We start from the raw sequence: 18,074 nt of genomic DNA, 5'->3' as shown, positions 1-18,074 counted from the left end.
TAGCTATTGGTGGTTTGAACTGTGGAACTTTAATTTTAATGAAGAAAATTACAGATTATTAGAAGTTTATGTAGACCTGAACATTAGAAATAAATTCACTTAAAGAAAATAACTAAAAAATCAATTCTTCTACTTAACATATCCTGAGTTCTGGGTTCTATTTACTCTGCAAGGCTTGAAGATGCAATAAACCGCAGTCACAGTATTCTTCTAGATCTGGCAACTGCTGCAGAAGAAATAAAGAATGTTGAAACCATGAGTTAGTAGTTAAATGGAGGAGAAGATGTAAATGTATTTTGATCAACTAAGATTTGTAATATGAGCTGTCTGTGGTAGGGTTTTCTATGGTCCACTTCTGAATTGTCTGTTTCTCCTTTTTCACATGAGATACCATAAAATGGCTTGATTAAAATCAGAATCTTTGTCAGAGACAGAACCTATATCCAGACACAGCACTTCCTCCTTCAGTGCAGATGGTGCTGCTTCAGTGTATCTTGCCAAGGTATTGCATGGAAAAATTAATTCTGGGGGAATTCTGTGCCAAAAAAATTCTGCACACAATATTTTAAAATTCAGCAAAATTCTGAATTTTGTCAAAATAAAACAAAACAATCACACCAGTTTCAATTATTTTGGTAATCTATTTCAAAATACCTGTCAGCAAGTATTTCTAACAATACAGAAAAAAAAATATTCAGGACAAATAGATTCCTTACTAGGCATATTAATACAGAACGTTGAGTAATTCATTTACACTACAATACAGAAATGTATTTACCTCCGAATCAGAGCAAAGGTTTGGGGCGGCCAGGGATAACGGTGGAGCTGAGGGAGGGGAAAGTAATTGTTGGGAAGGAGCCTGAGAGTGAATCTGGAGGGTTGTTGGATGTGAGTGGGAGAAGTATGGAACAAGATTGGTATTTTTTGGGGATGGTGGGGTGGATAGGAGGGGAAGGATTGTTAGGGAGTTGGGAAGCCTCCCCCATGCAGACCCTGTCTGACCCCTCACCTCTCCCATTCAGTCAGGGAAATATGGGAACAGGGGTATGTGTTCCTGCAGCCCCCCCCTCCCATTTCAGCCCCTGGCTCAATGCTATCACCCCACTAGCTCCTGAGCCTGTGCCCCAGTCTGTCTGTCTCTTCCCCCCTTCCACCCCCAGCAGCCCTGTGTGCCCCACTCTGTCCATCCCATGCTTCATCACCTGGCCCTGCTGTGAGGAACGCATCTTCTCTGCTAGCTGACTTCCCTCTCTTTTGGTGCCACAGCAGCCCCTGGTGGAAAAAAGGTGTAATAGCAACACCTCTCCAGCAGAATCTGTATTCTGCATAGGAAAAAAAACCTCTGGAAGGGACACGCCTTCTGCATGTGTGCAATGATGCAGAATTCCCCCAGGAGTAAAAAATAGGAGACAGTGGATAATATTGCAAGCAGAAGGAAATCTGGAAAGCAGCTTCTCTTGAATTGGATTTACTTCTTCCTGTCAATCGCAGTTGGGAGCCAGTGCATTAAATAGGAAAAAGCACATCCTGGTCTCAGGAACAATAAGAAATTATAAGTCCAAATCAACTTTTGAAAGAAGAAAAATCTACCAAAGGAGAAAAGGAAGAAGGGAGGAAAAATCTGCCTGTCACTTGAATGATTCCTAAATAGGAACAGGAGTACTTGTGGCACCTTAGAGACTAACACGGCTGCTACTCTGAATCCTAAATAGGAGGCGAGGTCCTTGATCCCTTCCACCTGCTACCTGTCGCTATCGTTGGGAGTGACAGCCAGAGGGCACAATGCTCCAGTTTATTCTCAGCTGGTGGTGCGGTTCTTAGGAGCTGTTTCCAGCTGGTATAATTTAAAGAACCCCTGGAAATGCTCTATTATGCTGGTAATTCAGCCCCAGCATCCTGAGAGTAGAAGGTAGATTAAAACTATCTTCCCTTTCTTTCCCTCCTTCTCTTAGCTTGTGTCAAGCGCAAGCTTAATGCATCTGTGGCTCTGGCACAGAATCTAATAATTGTCTGTCTGCAGTGGTGAGACCAATACTTCCTAGGACAGCTCCCTGTGGTTTTACTATTGTACCCCTCATTGGGGACCTAAGCAGGTATTTCCTACCTTTTTCCTTTCTCTCTGATCTGGCTGAACTAAGACTTTCCTCATGGAGTCAAGACTGTTTTGTGCTGTGCCTGTGTAGAACACTTGTGACCCAAACCTTCAGCTTCTAATTCCTGTGTACACTATATGGCCAAAAGTGTTCTTCCAGCCTAAACATTGTATGGACAAACAGGCTGTATTCAAGTGCAGAGGGAGCTTTAGGTCAAGGTTTGGATGGCATCAGAATATCACAAGATGTTCTTGAGATTTCTCCCCATTGAGGCCAATATCTCATAAATCATTCACTTTAGGATTTTTGGCTGTATATGAACCTGTAAGTAAGCCACTACCAGGGATTAGAATGTGGAACATCCTCTTTCCCTTCCTAGCCCTCAAGGCAAGAAGAGGGTACAGGGATTGTATTCTAAACTGCAACCTGAGGCACATTTCTGTTCTATGTACTCACATATACATAAAAATCTGTTAGATTTGGAGTCTTCAACAGCTTAGGTTAACGATTGTGTCTACATAAAAATTTGTAATGCACCTTTATTTAATTTTCAGTGTAACACAATTGCTGCATTTAAATGTGGCTTTTAAAGGTTGTAGACTTAGTGCTCGTTCTTTTGTAAAACATTTTTTTCTTTATTTGAACAACATGTACCAGGACATGTCAAGAGAGCTCAGAAAAATCTTATTTTACATGTTTACAAAAAATAACCCGACTCCTTCAATCTGTATATTTGAGGAAGCCTAACCATCTGTGAGGTTTCAAGACCTTCCTGTGACTTAAACATCAAATAACTAGCTCCCAAAATATTTGGTATAAGCCACACTTGAAACCTATTATACAATATTTGAATCTAAAATGATTAAGTTTTAGTCTCCTGAAAATAAATGTGCAGAAGTAGCTGCAAATATCTTGTATATAAAAAGGAAAGGAAGATGAGTGCTTTTGGAGGGTGGCAGAAGTAAGAACGAATGCTAAAAAACTACACTTCATTACTGTACTCTGGACACTTATATGAATAACAAGAGCATCCAGAGTTGTTATAATTAATAGCAACAAATCTTGGAAGGGATGTTAAACTTCATGCTTCAGGGCTTAAACCAATCTCTAATTATTAGATAAGAGTGAGACCTAATATGGGTGGCAAATTATCCCACATCTGCCTACTTCAGTGTTCTTATAGCTTCCATTGAAGCATCTGGTACTAGCCACCCTCAGAGGTGGGATGCTGGACTAGATGAATATCAGGTCTGGTTCAGACTGGCAACTTCTACATACAGAACTCAAAAAGACTGCAGCAAATCACTTGGGATAAATAACAATTGACTTTTCAATATCCATGACAGTATCAAGGGATTTTGAATGGGGAGAATGCTACCTGTTGTAGCAAGCTACATTAAGTTAAGGCTAAGACAGTACAGTTTCAGGAAGCAATTAATGTTTAAATGTTGATCTGTGTGACTACTATTAAAGTCTGTGGTAATCCTCAAATTCAGATATCTTGTACTGCTTTGAATCCTTAAGGTGTGGGTTTGTATGGACTGTGTAAAGCAGGGATCGACATCCTTTGGCACGCGGCCCATCAGGGAAATCCACTGGTGGGCCGGGCCGGTTTGTTTACCTGCAGCGTCCGCAGGTTTGGCCGATCGTGGCTCCCCCTGACTGCAGTTCGCCGTTCTAGGCCAATGGGGGCTGCGGAGAGCGGCATGGGCCGAGGGATGTACTGGCTGCCACTTCCCGCAGCCCCCATTGGCCTGGAACGGCGAACCGCAGTCAGGGGGAGCTGCGATTGGCCGAACCTGTGGACGCTGCAGGTAAACAAACCGGCCCAGTCTGCCAGTGGATTTCCCTAACGGGCTGCGTGCCAAAGGTTGCCGATCCCCGGTGTAAAGCTTTTTTTGTTTAGCAGTTAAGTGCTTGGTCTCTAAGACTTGACTTGAACCTAAAATCCATTAATAAACTTTCATTCTTTTTTCTCTTCTAGGTTGGCACACTCGATATTTTAGTTGGTTTGTCAGATGAGTTGGCTAAGTTGGACGCATTTGTGGAGGGGTAATATAACTATATATGTATATATTGTATATTGATGTTCAGGCTTCATGTCAACCTTCATAATGTCAAACTCCATAGTCAACCTTTCAGCAGATTGACCTAAACATTTTTTAATAGTACCCATACTTTTTATAAAAACAGAGATCTAAACATGCTTAAGATTACTTTCATTAATAAAAAAAATGGTTCTTTGTGGTAGTGCTGCGTGCTGCCAGATTCAGGAGAAATGTGTTCAGATCTTGGCTTAAGAATCATAGGAAGTGATGGTGAGTATGATGGGTTTTCCTGTGGTGCAACTGGAACTGGAGTACTGCTGAGTCCCCTGGCTTACCAGCCTGGGCTCCGTCTCACACTGTTATGCTATGACAAGCTACAGACCTCTCCAGATACTGTCTCTGTGACATCCACACAGGGACACACCCAGCTGAGTTACATAAATGCTTCTCCCAGCCACTCATGAACTAACAATAGAGAGGCTCCAGCCAATTCCCCCAGCTCCTCAGCCTAGGACCCCAGGGATGTACCGTTCTGCCCTTGTCAGAAGCCTGACCAGTGTAAGTTTATTACCCCGTCCACCACTCCCTCAATGTGGAGAAGACCGGCACTAGCTTTTGTACGCTGAGCAGAGGTTCTCCCAGCACTTCAAGCACAACACACTGTTTTAGGTAAACTATGAAACAGGTTTATTAACTACGGGAAGATAGATTTTTAAGCCGTTATAAGTGGTAGGAATAAAGGATAGAGATGGTTACCAAAGAAAATTAAATTAAGCACACAATGTAAGTTCTATAAATTAAACAAGATTTGAATCAAGCAGTGTCTCACCCTGATAGTATAAGCAGGTTACAGATCTTCTGTACACAGGCTGGAATTCTCCTCCAGCCCAGGACCATTTCCCCAGTTCAAAGTATTTGTCCACCAGACATGTTTCCAGATGTTGAGTTGGGGGGGGAGCGTGAGGCCAAGTGATGATATCCCTTCCCCTCCTTTTATAGCTTCTTCCAGCTTGCTGGAAAGATCCTTTGCTATGACGTGGGTCAAGCAGTCTCCATTGTCTACATGCTATCTCTGAGAAGTCTCCATTGTATACGGTTCTTGGGACAGTCCTTGGGAGCGTGGATTCCCTTTAATGGGCCATCAGCATGTCTGGCTTCTCCAATGTTGCACCTGAAAGGCTGGTTGTGGGTGTTCCCAACCTCACAACATATTTCAGTAACTAACACACACAGCAAAACTTCATAACTTCTCATTGGGGAGATGGGGGAGGGGGGGGAGAGGGTTTGGTGTGGGTGGGGGTCCAGATGTACAGGGGTTGGGTGGACAGGAGGAGCAGCTCCCCATACAGTGACCCCTCCCCCAATGTCTGAGGCGCGATGGGGCCAGGAAGTGGGGGAAAGAGTCACTGTATGGGGAGCTGCTCTCCCATCCATCTGACACCAGTGCCTCTGGACCTCCGCTTCTCTACACTGAGTCTTACCCCCTGCACCCAGACCCCTCCGCCAAGCCCCTCCTGCAGTGTGTGTGTGGGAGGTTTCTGGGGGTTGATCTGACCCAGCCCTGGCTTCTCCGTGCAGGGGAGGGGGAGTTCTGTCTCCATTGTCCTTGTTTCTTCCCTGCCCCACCCCCCCAAACTAACATCTCTGGGTGGCCAGGGCATCCCCAGATTCCTCCTCCTCTTCCCCCCCCCCCCCCGGTACGGTGACTTCTCTCCTATGGCTGCTCTGGGTGCCCTAACAGATGTTTCCATGCTGCTGGGGAGGGGTGAGTGAGCACTAGTGGGGGGAGGCATGGGGAATCTGCATGGGGGAGGGGGAGAATGTTTCTGCATGCACACAGTGGTGCAGAATTCCCCCAGGAGTAGTTAATACCTTCTTAGTTAACTCTGAGGTAAAGTATATAGGATTACAAAGAAATTAATCTTGCTGTATGGCCATTGCTTCAACAGGAATGCATCTTCACTTTCTACAGGGTTGTCTGGTATGGAGTTTACTGATTCCAAAAAAGACTCATTCTCTTCAAGGGCAAGAGTTTGATCTTTCTTTAGGTGGGGGAGAAAAGAAAGAGATTAGAGGATCTCTTTCCATTAAATGCTATAATTCTTTGAGTGCTGTCACTGTGGGTGCTCAACTTCAGGTGTTGGTGCGTCCCGGCGCCATTGATCAGGGATTTACAGTAGCAGTGTCCACACGGGTTGCATGTGCACAGTAGGCGTCTTGCACATGCCATTGGTGCCGCATGTAGCGCGTGCATGACCTGAGCTCTCCAGTTCCTTCTCAGATGTCCTCGGCTGAAGACGGAGCTCTGGGGCAGTGTTAGCACTCTTAGAATCATATGATTCTGATTCCCTAAAACCATTAGAAAAATAGTTTAATTAGATAGATAGAAAGTTAGTTAGTGTTAGTTTATCGGGGGGGAAAAAGTTTTATTTCATTAACTACCTCCCCTCAGGGGACGGTTACCTGTTAAGATGCCTGGTTCTCCAGGCTTCAAAGGCTGCGGCCCTATGTGAAGGTATGCCCGTTTCAGACAGGCACTTGTTGTGTGTATGCTGCCTGGATGAGGGGCATATCCCCCCAAAATGCCCCCACTGCAGTAATTTGAAAGCCAGAGACCAATGCGACAGGGATCTCCAGCTAAAATGATTTTAATGGAGAAATCCCTCCAACCAGAGTTGGACAAGCAGATTGCCTCTCTGCGGACTCCTCCAAATGGGGAAAGGAGACATACCCTCTGAAAGACCAAAAAAGAGGGCTCAGACTTCTCCATAGAGCACCTCGAAAACAAAAGCGGTCTTCTGCCAGGTCTCTGCCCTGGATGCCGACATGCTTGGGTGAGCATCTATGTCGCTCAGGACACCTCTGGCACCACTGAGGTCTGAGCGAAGGAGACTGAGTCAAGGCACAAACAAAGACATGCCTCCTCCATGGCACCGAGTTGACTGGCATGGAACTCGACACCAAGCGTCTCCTGAAGCACCATGCCTCCACCCCTGGCATCGACATTATTCAGCATTATTCTTTCTGTCTGGAAGATGGGTTATTCAGAGTGCCAACAAGTTAAACTGTTGAGAGAATAAGCAGAGATGAGATGAGTTATAGTTATGATGGAAGGCATTAATGAATGCCATCAACCTGCTTGATCTGTGGACAATTGTAGAGGTGCTTAAAGCTGTGACTATGTTAATCAGTATCAGAGGGGTAGCCGTGTTAGTCTGAATCTGTAAAAAGCAACAGAGGGTCCTGTGGCACCTTTAAGACTAAGAGAAGTATTGGGAGCATAAGCTTTCATGGGTAAGAACCTCACTTCTTCAGATGCATCTGTTAGTCTTAAAGGTGCCACAGGACCCTCTGTTGCTTTTTATGTTAATCGGGTGGCAGGAGCTCCATGTGCCAGAAGCTGGGAATGGGTAACAGGATGGATCACTTGATGATGATGATTGATTACCTGTTCTGTTCTTGGGCATCTGGCATTGGCCACTGTTAGAAGACAGGATACTGGGCTAGATGGACCATTGGTCTGACCCTGTATGGCCATTCTTATGTCCCCCCACTTTTCCCTTTTTGGCTTTTTAATTTTTTCCCAAATCAGTAAGATTCTGGCCACTGATGCCTAGAACATTCACTGAAATTTTGGAATTGATTGGATGTGCCATTCAAAAGTTTCTGCATGAAAAACAGATGTCCTTGAGTAAGGCCTTCAAGCTCAGCCAATCAAATGACCGACTAGTAGTGGTGCTGACATTTTCCTTAGCAAATCTGCAGTCAGTTGCTTGTGGTAGCTTATTTTACAAACTGCTAGGTATAGCCTTACATGAGGAGGTTTGTGTGGGGAAAGTATCTGTAGCCTGGGCAACATAACTGCTTTTTAAAACGAAGAGCTAAATAAGCACAACTCCTTTTCCTTTCAGAGCATTATGTTCAGTGTCCTTGCTAAACCAGTGTGTGTCTTACTAATACAGACATAGTAAGGCAGTCAGTAGAGATGACCATTGTCTTATCCAAGTCTAAAATTGTCAGTTAAAAGTTGGACATATTCTTAACTGTCTGAGTATTAGAGGGAGGGAAGGCGAAGTGATGAACAATGGGATAACTTTGTTATAAAGCTTTCAAACAGAAAGCAAGTAATCTTTTAGGTTTGTACATGTAAATTATTGAAATACTGTTAAAATAGCATTCTACTTTCCTAGACAGGAAGGATGGCCTTGTGTTTAAGGCACTGGACTATTAATCAGGAGATTTGGGTTCTCTTGCTGGCTCATCCACAGTCTGTCTTTGTGTCTTTGGTAACTCACGTAATACTTTGGTCTACACTTAATACTTAGGTCGGCATATATACAGTGCTTAGGTGTATAAAAAGCCACACCCCTTAGCGCCATAGATCTGCTCAGGGAGGTGGAGTTCTGATAGCAATAGAAAAACCCCTTCTGTCACTGTAACCTGCGTCTATGCTACAGAGTTACAGTAGCATAGTAGACATGGCTTTAATCAGTCTGTGTCTCAGTTTCCTTTGTGTTAAATAGGGATAATCATGCTCCCGACCTCACAGGGTGTTTTGAGAACTGGGCTGGGATTTTTCAGAAGAGCCTAAGGGAGACAGGCACCCAAATCCCACTGAATATAAATAGGATTTGGGCATCTAATACCCTGGAACTCTGGAAGATAGTCACACCACAATGACAAGCATCTAGGAAAGCCTAAAAAACAAAACCGATATGTCTGCAGCTGTTGGGGAGATGGCTTCCCGCAAGTGCAAAAATTCTGTAAGGTGAGGCTTCCAGGAACGCAACTTAAAAATTAAGTTTGATGTAATTGATCTGAAACTGTTTGGAAAACAGTATTAAAAAAAGATTGGGCCAAATTGTCTTTGACTCAGTGGAACTAATGTAACAGATTCTCTTATAAGATGACAGTGGTTTCTTCATCTTCAAAGCAGTTCATGTTTTGTTGCTCTATCTTGGTTCTCCAGAGTGGTCAAGAAGGTGGCCCAATATATGGCTGATGTTCTGGAAGACAGTAAAGATAAAGTTCAGGAAAATCTATTGGCTAATGGAGGTAAAGCGTTAACTTTATTTTCTCCAGTGTTTCAGGATTTTTTGCTTTGTTTTCCTACCGACTTAACAGATCATATAAAGAATCAGACTGAGAACTTAGTTTAAACATGAAAATGCTTTTATCTGTCTCTTGCTTAAGTCGCTTATATTGATCTTGCATAAATCACTTATATTGGAGGGGATGATACCTCCAATTGTGGGTAGAAAATATAGGTACAGATCTGTATGGTAAATGTCCACGTCCAAGAAAAGCCTTGGGTTCCTTTTGGGCACTGTGGTTTTATACCTCCACCAGTTTAAAGTCCAATTTTTTTCTTTACTTTTATACTTTTTTTTTTTTTTTTTTAAGATTTTGTTTGGGATCCAATACTCCATCAATAAATTATGTTCATATAAAAGGGTGTCCAAATTTTACCTACTAAGTTCTTCAAATAAGCTAGCTGAGAATCTCTGCCTACCCCCAAGTTGTCAAGTGACATTTTATCAAGCTAGTTGTCTCTTAGAAACAGAAGATTGGCTATGGTGGAACGCAGCACTGATCCCTCATGTCAGATTACTTGGCGACAGAATGCTGACAAATTCAAACTCAGTTTACTATTGCTTGGTATTGATATAAAAGAGAGAGACAAAAATTCAGTTAAAATAACTGTTGAAGTAGTGTTCAACAAAAAAAGAAATCTAATACATACATATCTATATATAAACTGCGCCCAGCACCTATGCATGAAGCTGCTGTTCTGTCTGAGAGCCAAATTAACTTTGAAATTCAAAAACAGCTTTGTGCAAATCAAGACTTGAATGCCATAGGTTGGGGTGGCCAAACGTACTGACCTTCCAAGCCGCATACAATAATCTTCAGAGGTTTGAGAGCTGGGCGTGCCTGCCGGGGCTCAGGGCTTCAGCCCTGCTCCTTCTGGAGCCCCAGCAGGTACCTTCCCAGCAGGGCAGAAGCCCCTAGTCCCACCACCTTGCCACTGGGCGGAAGCCCCAAGCCCCCCACCCCAGTCTGGCAGACGGAGAATGGGGGAGGGGTGTGAGGGGCTCAGTGAGCCACACTAACTGTAAAAGAGCTGCATGTGGGTCGTGAGCTGCAGATGGGCCACCCCTGCTATAGGTGGTACGCAGACATAGTATTTTTGTCTTCATCACTTTGTTGCTTCTCAAGAGACATGACTGGCATGTTCTCCAGGTTAACATTTCTTCAATTTTAAGGGTCTACAGAAGTCAGTATCTGAAGGCAAGAATCCTAACTAATGCACCTATAACTTTTTAGCTTCAGAAATTCTAATACCATAAGTCTAAGGGTTAATGTCTACACTGCCCATGTTACAGCGTGGCCATGGCAGCGCTGTGACATGGGCAATGTAGTCATGCTTTATCGCCGGGGGAGAGCTCTCCTGGTGATTTAAAAAAAACAGAACCTCACCCCAAATGAGCTTTATTGCCAGGAGCATGCTGGTACTTTTCAGCACTAAATTTTTTGTCGCTCAGAGGTGTTTTTTCACACCCCTGAACAACTAAAGTTTTAGCGCTGAAAGTGGCAGTGTAGACACAGCCTTAGTAACAGGGCCAATATATTTGAAAGTCTACAGTCTTTCTCAGTACCTTCCATGGCATCATAAACAATACTTTAGCAAACAATTAAAGTATTAAAATCTATTATCTTTATTACCAAACTTAACACATTCATTCCTTCACATTTTTAGTTGACTTGGTTACCTATATAACAAGGTTCCAGTGGGATATGGCCAAGTATCCAATCAAACAGTCCCTGAAGAATATTTCAGAAATAATTGCAAAGGTAAGATGACATGTAATTCAAACTACATATATACTGTGTTACTTTCATCCTTGATACAAGAACTTAGTTTGACAATGATTCTCAATTGTTTCCTCTCTGGACTACCTATGAAACGAGAGATTTTTCTCAAGGGTCACCTCACCTCCACCTATCACCAGTTCTGTGACAACTGTAGTATTTGGGTACAGCAAAACATACAATATTAATACCATATGTAAACAAAATTTGCTTCTATGCTATGGGTTTGGCAGGTTGGTTATGTCTCATTTGGTATCTGTGCTCTTCTTCTTCCTAAACCAAAATCTGTTCTCTCACCATGTATAATCTCATGGATTTCAGTGGTATTACACAGGTCAGGGCAGATATGACCCCTCTAGTTGTTGTTTCTTGTGTTAAAGCAACAAGAGATTTCAGTATCTTCTTCCACTGCGTAATAGCTGCAGGGTACTTTACAGTTTGTTTCTGTTCTCCTGTGTGGTGTCTGAACTGGCTAATGGTGGAATTTGCACAAAAGAAAATCCAGAAAACCATGAAGCAGCTGCACAAGGGCACATAAAAGTACCTTCTTTAGTTCAGTTGGTCAAAACTCTCTGGAAGTAGGTTGCAGGTAAAAGGACGGATCAGTGCCAGAAGGTTGACATGTGCTCTGCAATTATGGTGCATGCCCCAGCTATTTACAGATTGCATTCTAAGAACCTCTGATTTGAACTTCTTGCTAAGTTTGTTATACCAGTATACATCATGTAGCTGATCCAGATTGTAACTGACACTTAGTTTGATGCATTATTATGGAAGACTAAGTTCAAGATGTAGTAGTAACTGTCATTTCTTAAATTAGATAAATAGCTTAAGAACACTTCTTTATCAATAATCATGTATGTTCCTAGGTGTGGTAATTAAACTTTCATGTATTTTGTGTCTGCAGTACTTTAGTCCTACTGGAGGAATGAAGGCTGACTTCTGGCTTTGATAAAAAATGCATGACCTTAATATTTCATATGTGCAGTGTGTTTGTGTTAAAATGTGAAACTATGTAAGGTCATGAGTTCTTTGTCAGCTTGAAGAAAGCAGAAGAAATGAAGAGATTTATTTTTTTGGCAATTGTAGCTGTAAAATGTTCATCCACTCGTAGAATTTAAACTCTCTGGAAAAAGCTTTACAGTAACTTCACTGGTAGATTTGTGAGTGTCTTATTGACCTGATACTTGAGGAAATGAACGCTGTCTGAAATCTGGTTTTGTTTAATAAGTAAGAGAGTATGGAGTACTTGGACAAGTAACAAGATTTTGCCACTATACCTTCTCTCCTCATTGGTCCTGCAATGGAAATTAGCTATAGAAACAATCATAGTTATAGTAATTTATCTGTCCCGAGGGGGAGGATGGAAATCACTTAGAGAACTACACAAACATAAGTGTAATTTAATTGCATTTCAGATAGCGCAGACCTAAGCAAGGTAGTGTACTCTGTGATTTCTCTCCCCCACCCTCCCAGCCTTGAAAGTTGCTAAAGCTCTTGTCTACTTGCCAAAAAACTCTGTACTAGAACCTTACTTTTGATTATTTTTATTTTTTAAAGCCACCTGTTTCTAGCCGTTGAGAGTTGTGGAGAACCTGAAATGAACAATGTAAACTGATAGCGGCATCTGTTTGAGTCTGTAGAGAACCTGAAACAATAGCCCTGAGGGGTGACCAGCCACATTGATCTCAATCCAGGCTCCATGCACTTTGCAATTCTGCAACTGCATACCCGGGAATTGTCAAGATGGCATGAAATCTTGCCATTTTGCTGCACCTAGGGCCAGACATCTTTTTTCTGTCTGTTGCCTTACCCTTCCAGGACCTGCCTACAGCTGCCTCTTGCTGCACATGAATTGCCATACTAGATCACAACATGGTACATCTAGCCCAGAAGTGGGCAAACTACGGCTCGCGGGACCATCTCCTCCCTGGTCCCTGAGCTCCCAGCCGGGGAGGCTAGCCCCTGGCCCCTCCCCTGCTGTCCCCCCACCCCTGCAGCCTCAGCATGCCGCGCCGCCAGCGCTCTGGCCCACCGCTCCTACCGGGCAGTGCGGCGGCGTGGCTGGCTCCAGCATGGTAAGGGGGCGGGGAGCGGGGGATTCCAGGGGGCAGTTAGGGGACAGGGAGCAGGGGTGTGGATAGGGGGCGTGGGAATCAGGAGACTGGGAGCAGGGGGGTTGGCTAGGGGGTGGGGCAGGGGGTCCTGGAAGGGTGTGGTCATGGAACAAGGAGCGGGGGGCGGGGTTGGATGGGTCGGGGGTTGTGAGGGGGGCAATCAGGGGGCAGGGGCCAGGCTGTTTGGGGAGGCACAGACTTCTCTACCCGGCCCTCCATACAGTTTTGCAACCCCAATGTGGCCTTTGGGCCAAAAAGTTTGCCCACCCCTGATCTAGCCAGTCTCCTGTCTGAGAATGGCCAGCGCCAGATGCATGAAACCTCACTGTAGGCAGTTGTGGTGTCATCTGCACCACATGAAAGTCTCTTGCTGATTCCTAATAGTTAAAGATTAGCTTAAACTCTGAGGCATGAGGCTTTTATATCACTTCCAAAATACCTTTTGCATTAAATATAACTCTGGTTGTTCTCGTTTACCATATTAATGTCCTAAAAAACTCTGAAGCTTTCCCCACAAGAGGGAATTAATTTGATCACAGTGCATGTTTCCTTCACTGTCCCATGGAGTCATGGAGCAGGGACTTGAGAAAGAGTCCAAGTCCAGCCCACAGCCAGGGAGCAAAGGAAACAGAAGTGTAGGCTGGTAAACTAGGCACCTTGAAGACCAGCTCAGCAGCCGAGGCCTGGGGAGCCAGTGAGATAAGCAACTGAAGCTGGCTACAAGCTCTCACGTTCTCTGGCACGTAGGGAGAAAAAGGGTCTGAGCTGAGTCCCCCAGACATAATCCTGGGAGCTGGGACTGGGTCCGGCGCACCTGTTGCCAGTAACTATAAAACCTAACCTTGGAAGCTGTCAAGGTAAAAAAAAAATCTACAAAGTTTATATCAGTGAGTACGACTCTGAGGCATACCTCTATTTTTTTTTAATGGGGAGAGAGGAATGGGAATGAAGGATATTTTATGGCAGAAGAATCATTAATTTTGCTGTGGGATTCAGTTCTGTTATCTCAGGGTAGGTTAGGAGTCAGGGGAGGGGCCTGGATATAATACGGACACTGGACTTCAGAAAAGCAGACTTTGATTCCCTCAGGGAACAGATGGGCAGGATCCCCTGGGAGAATAACATGAAGGGCAAAGGGGTCCAGGAGACCTGGCTGTATTTTAAAGAATCCTTATTACGGTTGCAGGAAGAAACCATCCCGATGTGTAGAAAGAATAGTAAATATAGCAGGCAACCAGCTTGGCTTAACAGTGAAATCCTTGTTGACCTTAAACGCAAAAAAGAAGCTTACAAGAAGTAGAAGATTGGACAAATGACCAGGGAAGAGTATAAACATATTGCTCAGGCATGCAAGAGTGAAATCAGCTAATGTACTCAATGCTTTTTTTGCCTCTGTCTTCACAAACAAGGTCAGCTCCCAGACTGCTGGACTGGGCAGCACAGTATGGGGAGGAGGTGACCAGCCCTCCGTGGAGAAAGAAGTGATTCGGGACTATTTAGAAAAACTGGATGGGCACAAATCCATGGGGCCGGATGCGCTGCATCCAAGGGTGCTAAAGGAGTTGGCAAATGTGATTGCGGAGCCATTGGCCATCATCTTTGAAAACTCATGGCGATCGGGGGAGGTCCCGGATGACTGGAAAAAGGCTAATTTAGTTCCCATCTTTAAAAAAGGGAAGGAGGAGGATCCGGGGAACTACAGGCCAGTCAGCTGCACCTCAGTCCCTGGAAAAATCATGGAGCAGGTCCTCAAGGAATCAATTATGAAACACTTAGAGGAGAGGAAAGTGATCAGGAATAGTCAGCATGGATTCACCAAGGGGAAGTCATGCCTGACTAACCTAATTGCCTTCTATGATGAGATAACTGGCTCTGTGGATGAGGGGAAAGCAGTGGATGTGTTATTCCTTGACTTTAGCAAAGGTCTCCCACAGTATTCTTGCCGCCAAGCTAACAAAGTATGGGCTGGATGAATGGACTGTAAGGTGGATAGAAAGCTGGCTAGATCATCGGGCTCAACGGGTAGTGATCAATGGCTCCATGTCTAGTTGGCAGCCGGTTTCAAGCGGAGTGCCCCAAGGGTCTGTCCTGGGGCCGGTTTTGTTTAATATCTTTATTAATGATCTGGAGGATGGTGTGGACTGCACTCTCAGCAAGTTTGCAGATGACACTAAACTGGGAGGCATGGTAGATATACTGGAGGGTAGGGATCGGATACAGAGGGACATAGACAAATTAGAGGATTGGGCCAAAAAAAAAAACCTGATGAGGTTCAACAAGGACAAGTGCAGAGTCCTGCACTTAGGACGGAAGAATCCTATGCACTGCTACAGACTAGGGACCGAATGGCTAGGTAGCAGTTCTGCAGAAAAGGACCTAGGGGTCACAGTGGATGAGAAGCTGGATATGAGTCAACAGTGTGCTCTTGTTGCCAAGAAGGCTAATGGCATTTTGGGCTATATAAGTAGGGGCATTGCCAGCAGATCGAGGAACGTGATCATTCCCCTTTATTCGACATTGGTGAGGCCTCAGCTGGAGTATTGTGTCCAGTTTTGGGCCCCACACGACAAGAAGGATGTGGAAAAATTGGAAAGAGTCCAGCAGAGGGCAACAAAAATGATTAAAGGTCTGGAGCACATGACTTATGAGGAGAAGCTGAGGGAACTGGGATTGTTTAGTCTCCAGAAGAGAAGAATGATTGGGGGGTGTGGGGGGTTGATAGCGGCTTTCAACTATCTGAAGGGGGGTTCCAAAGAGGATGGAGCTCAGCTGTTCTCAGTGGTGGCAAATGACAGAACAAGGAGCAATGGTCTCAAGTTGCAGTGGGGGAGGTCTAGGTTGGATATTAGGAAACACTATTTCACTAGGAAGGTGGTGAAGCACTGGAATGCGTTACCTAGGGAGGTGGTGGAATCTCCTTCCTTGGAGGTTTTTAAGGCCCGGCTTGACAAAGCCCTGGCTGGTATGTATTAGCTCTGCCAAGTGAAGTGTTTTTGGAATGTTTTTAGCAGGTCTATGTTTAAAGGCCATGTTGCTCAAAGGTCACTAGTAACTGCAGATACCACTTCTCATGAGCTGTTAAAAAGCAAACCAACTTCCCACCTCTACTTTTTCAGATTTTTATGGCTTATGTAATGCTGTCCTCTTAAAATCAAGTTGGTAACCATACCATATTAAATGAAAGGCTTCTGGGGTTTCAGTTTTCAGTCTCAGACCTTAAGAGAAAGTTGTTGGATTAAGACCACAAGCAGATTTTTTTTATGCTATGTACTGTTTTAACCACCATGCAAATAAAGACATAGCACTTAAGAGTTATTCCATTGTGTTTTTAAAATGTATATAGAATCGGTGATTTTTTTTATTTGTTCTCTTGGCTGCTGGTAGCATGTTCCAGTGCCTTGGATCAGAACAGAAAAACCCTCCGGCAACAACACAGGCCCAAATAAAGGCACTACCTATTAATGAGGCATTCATATATTATTGTGTAATGTATATGTACCTAGATACTTGAGATAGAAGCAGTACAGGAAGGTTTTGGGTTTAATTATAAGACTAGAGAGGTACACTGTACTGAGTCTTTTTAGGCACTTGTAGAACTAAACATTTTTAAATCCATATGCTTAACAGGCAGCCAACATGTAGAGCCTTCCTAAATTCCATGTGATAAAGGAATATCTATTTTACCATCTCTTTGACAAAAAGCTCAAAAGATCATTAAAGGTCCACGATGACTTTCTAAATCTTAAAGGTGAGGTACAAGGTATACTTGGCTTGAGTAGCCATGGAGGAAGTTGGCAATTCTGAGAGACTAGACTTCTAGTTACAGACATAAATCCTTAATAGAACCTTTATAACAAGATGGCTCTGAGTTGGGCAGAGAATCTGTCTGTAATGCCAAAGATGCCTTATATTTGAAACTAGCACCTAGGCTAATGTAATTGGGAATAATCAGACCCAAAACAGTGAACGAATAAGGGGACAAAATAGTCATGGAGGAAAGAAAGAGGAGTTAAGACATACCCAATTATCTGTAGCTAATGAAATAAGTCAGGCTGTATGATTTTTAATTTTGAAATGCTTTGATTTTTAACCAGCAATAATTACATTGGACGTGGCCCAGTGCAATTTCAGCACAAGCCAAAATATCCCATGGCACTCTTTACTAAACGAAGAAAACTCTCATAAAACATGCTGAAACAGGCCTTCCTCCCCTCCCCCCTTTTTAGTTATAACAAACTGCTACAGACCTGCAGCAGAGATAACAACAAGCTATGCCAAGATATAAAACAGGACTGAAACTTCCTAAATGAAATTGGCAAGTGACTTTCTGATGCAAACTTTGCTACATTTTCCCTTCAAAATGTACAAGTAGGAAATTGCTTAGTTTAAAACACTGGTGTAGTATAAACACGACAATATTTAGAATTGGAACATAGGAATTTTCATACTGGATTTAGACCCAGTGCATCTAGTCTTGTATCTTGTCAGTGTCCAGTGCCATATACTTCAGAGGAAGGTATAAGAAACCATGCAGTAGGCAGAAGTCGTGTAATCTGCCCACATTCATGTCTCTTCTTGACACACACTAGCTTAAACCCTGAAGCATGAAGTTCTATATTGCTTCCTAAAATACTGTTGTTAACTAGTGTAAGTCTGGATATCCATGTAAATGTCCATTCCCTTTTTGAATCATACTAAATTCTTGGTCTCAGTGACATCCTTTGGCCAAGAAATGGCTTGATAGAAGGAATAATATGTTTAGAAATCGAGGTCAAGAGGGAGGAAGTTAAAAGTGTACTTAGTAAATAGCTTGATGTGTAGTAGTGAAGAGAGAGCCTGCTTTAAAGATTCAAAATCTACTCCTTTTGAAGTCTAGAAACTAAACTTGGAGGATCTAATATTAATACAGGGCAACATGTTTGAACTGCCATTAGTGGATAGAA

At 43.5% G+C, this 18,074-nt stretch overlaps 1 protein-coding gene across 1 annotated transcript in view; it reads left to right on the top strand.

The window, feature by feature from the left end:
- Positions 1 to 18,074, top strand: part of ATP6V1C1 (ATPase H+ transporting V1 subunit C1) — a 40,616-nt gene that overhangs the window by 10,349 nt on the left and 12,193 nt on the right. Inside the window, exons 3-5 of the mRNA XM_054018924.1 lie at positions 4,078 to 4,145; positions 9,111 to 9,196; positions 10,902 to 10,996. Of these exons, the coding sequence (XP_053874899.1) occupies positions 4,078 to 4,145; positions 9,111 to 9,196; positions 10,902 to 10,996 (249 nt within the window). The remainder of the gene's footprint in view (positions 1 to 4,077; positions 4,146 to 9,110; positions 9,197 to 10,901; positions 10,997 to 18,074) is intronic.

This window comes from Malaclemys terrapin, chromosome 2 (genome assembly GCF_027887155.1).
Source record: "Malaclemys terrapin pileata isolate rMalTer1 chromosome 2, rMalTer1.hap1, whole genome shotgun sequence".
NCBI lineage: Eukaryota > Metazoa > Chordata > Testudines > Emydidae > Malaclemys > Malaclemys terrapin.
Note: the sequence above shows the minus strand (reverse complement) of the source record. Positions and strands in the feature narration are given on the sequence as shown.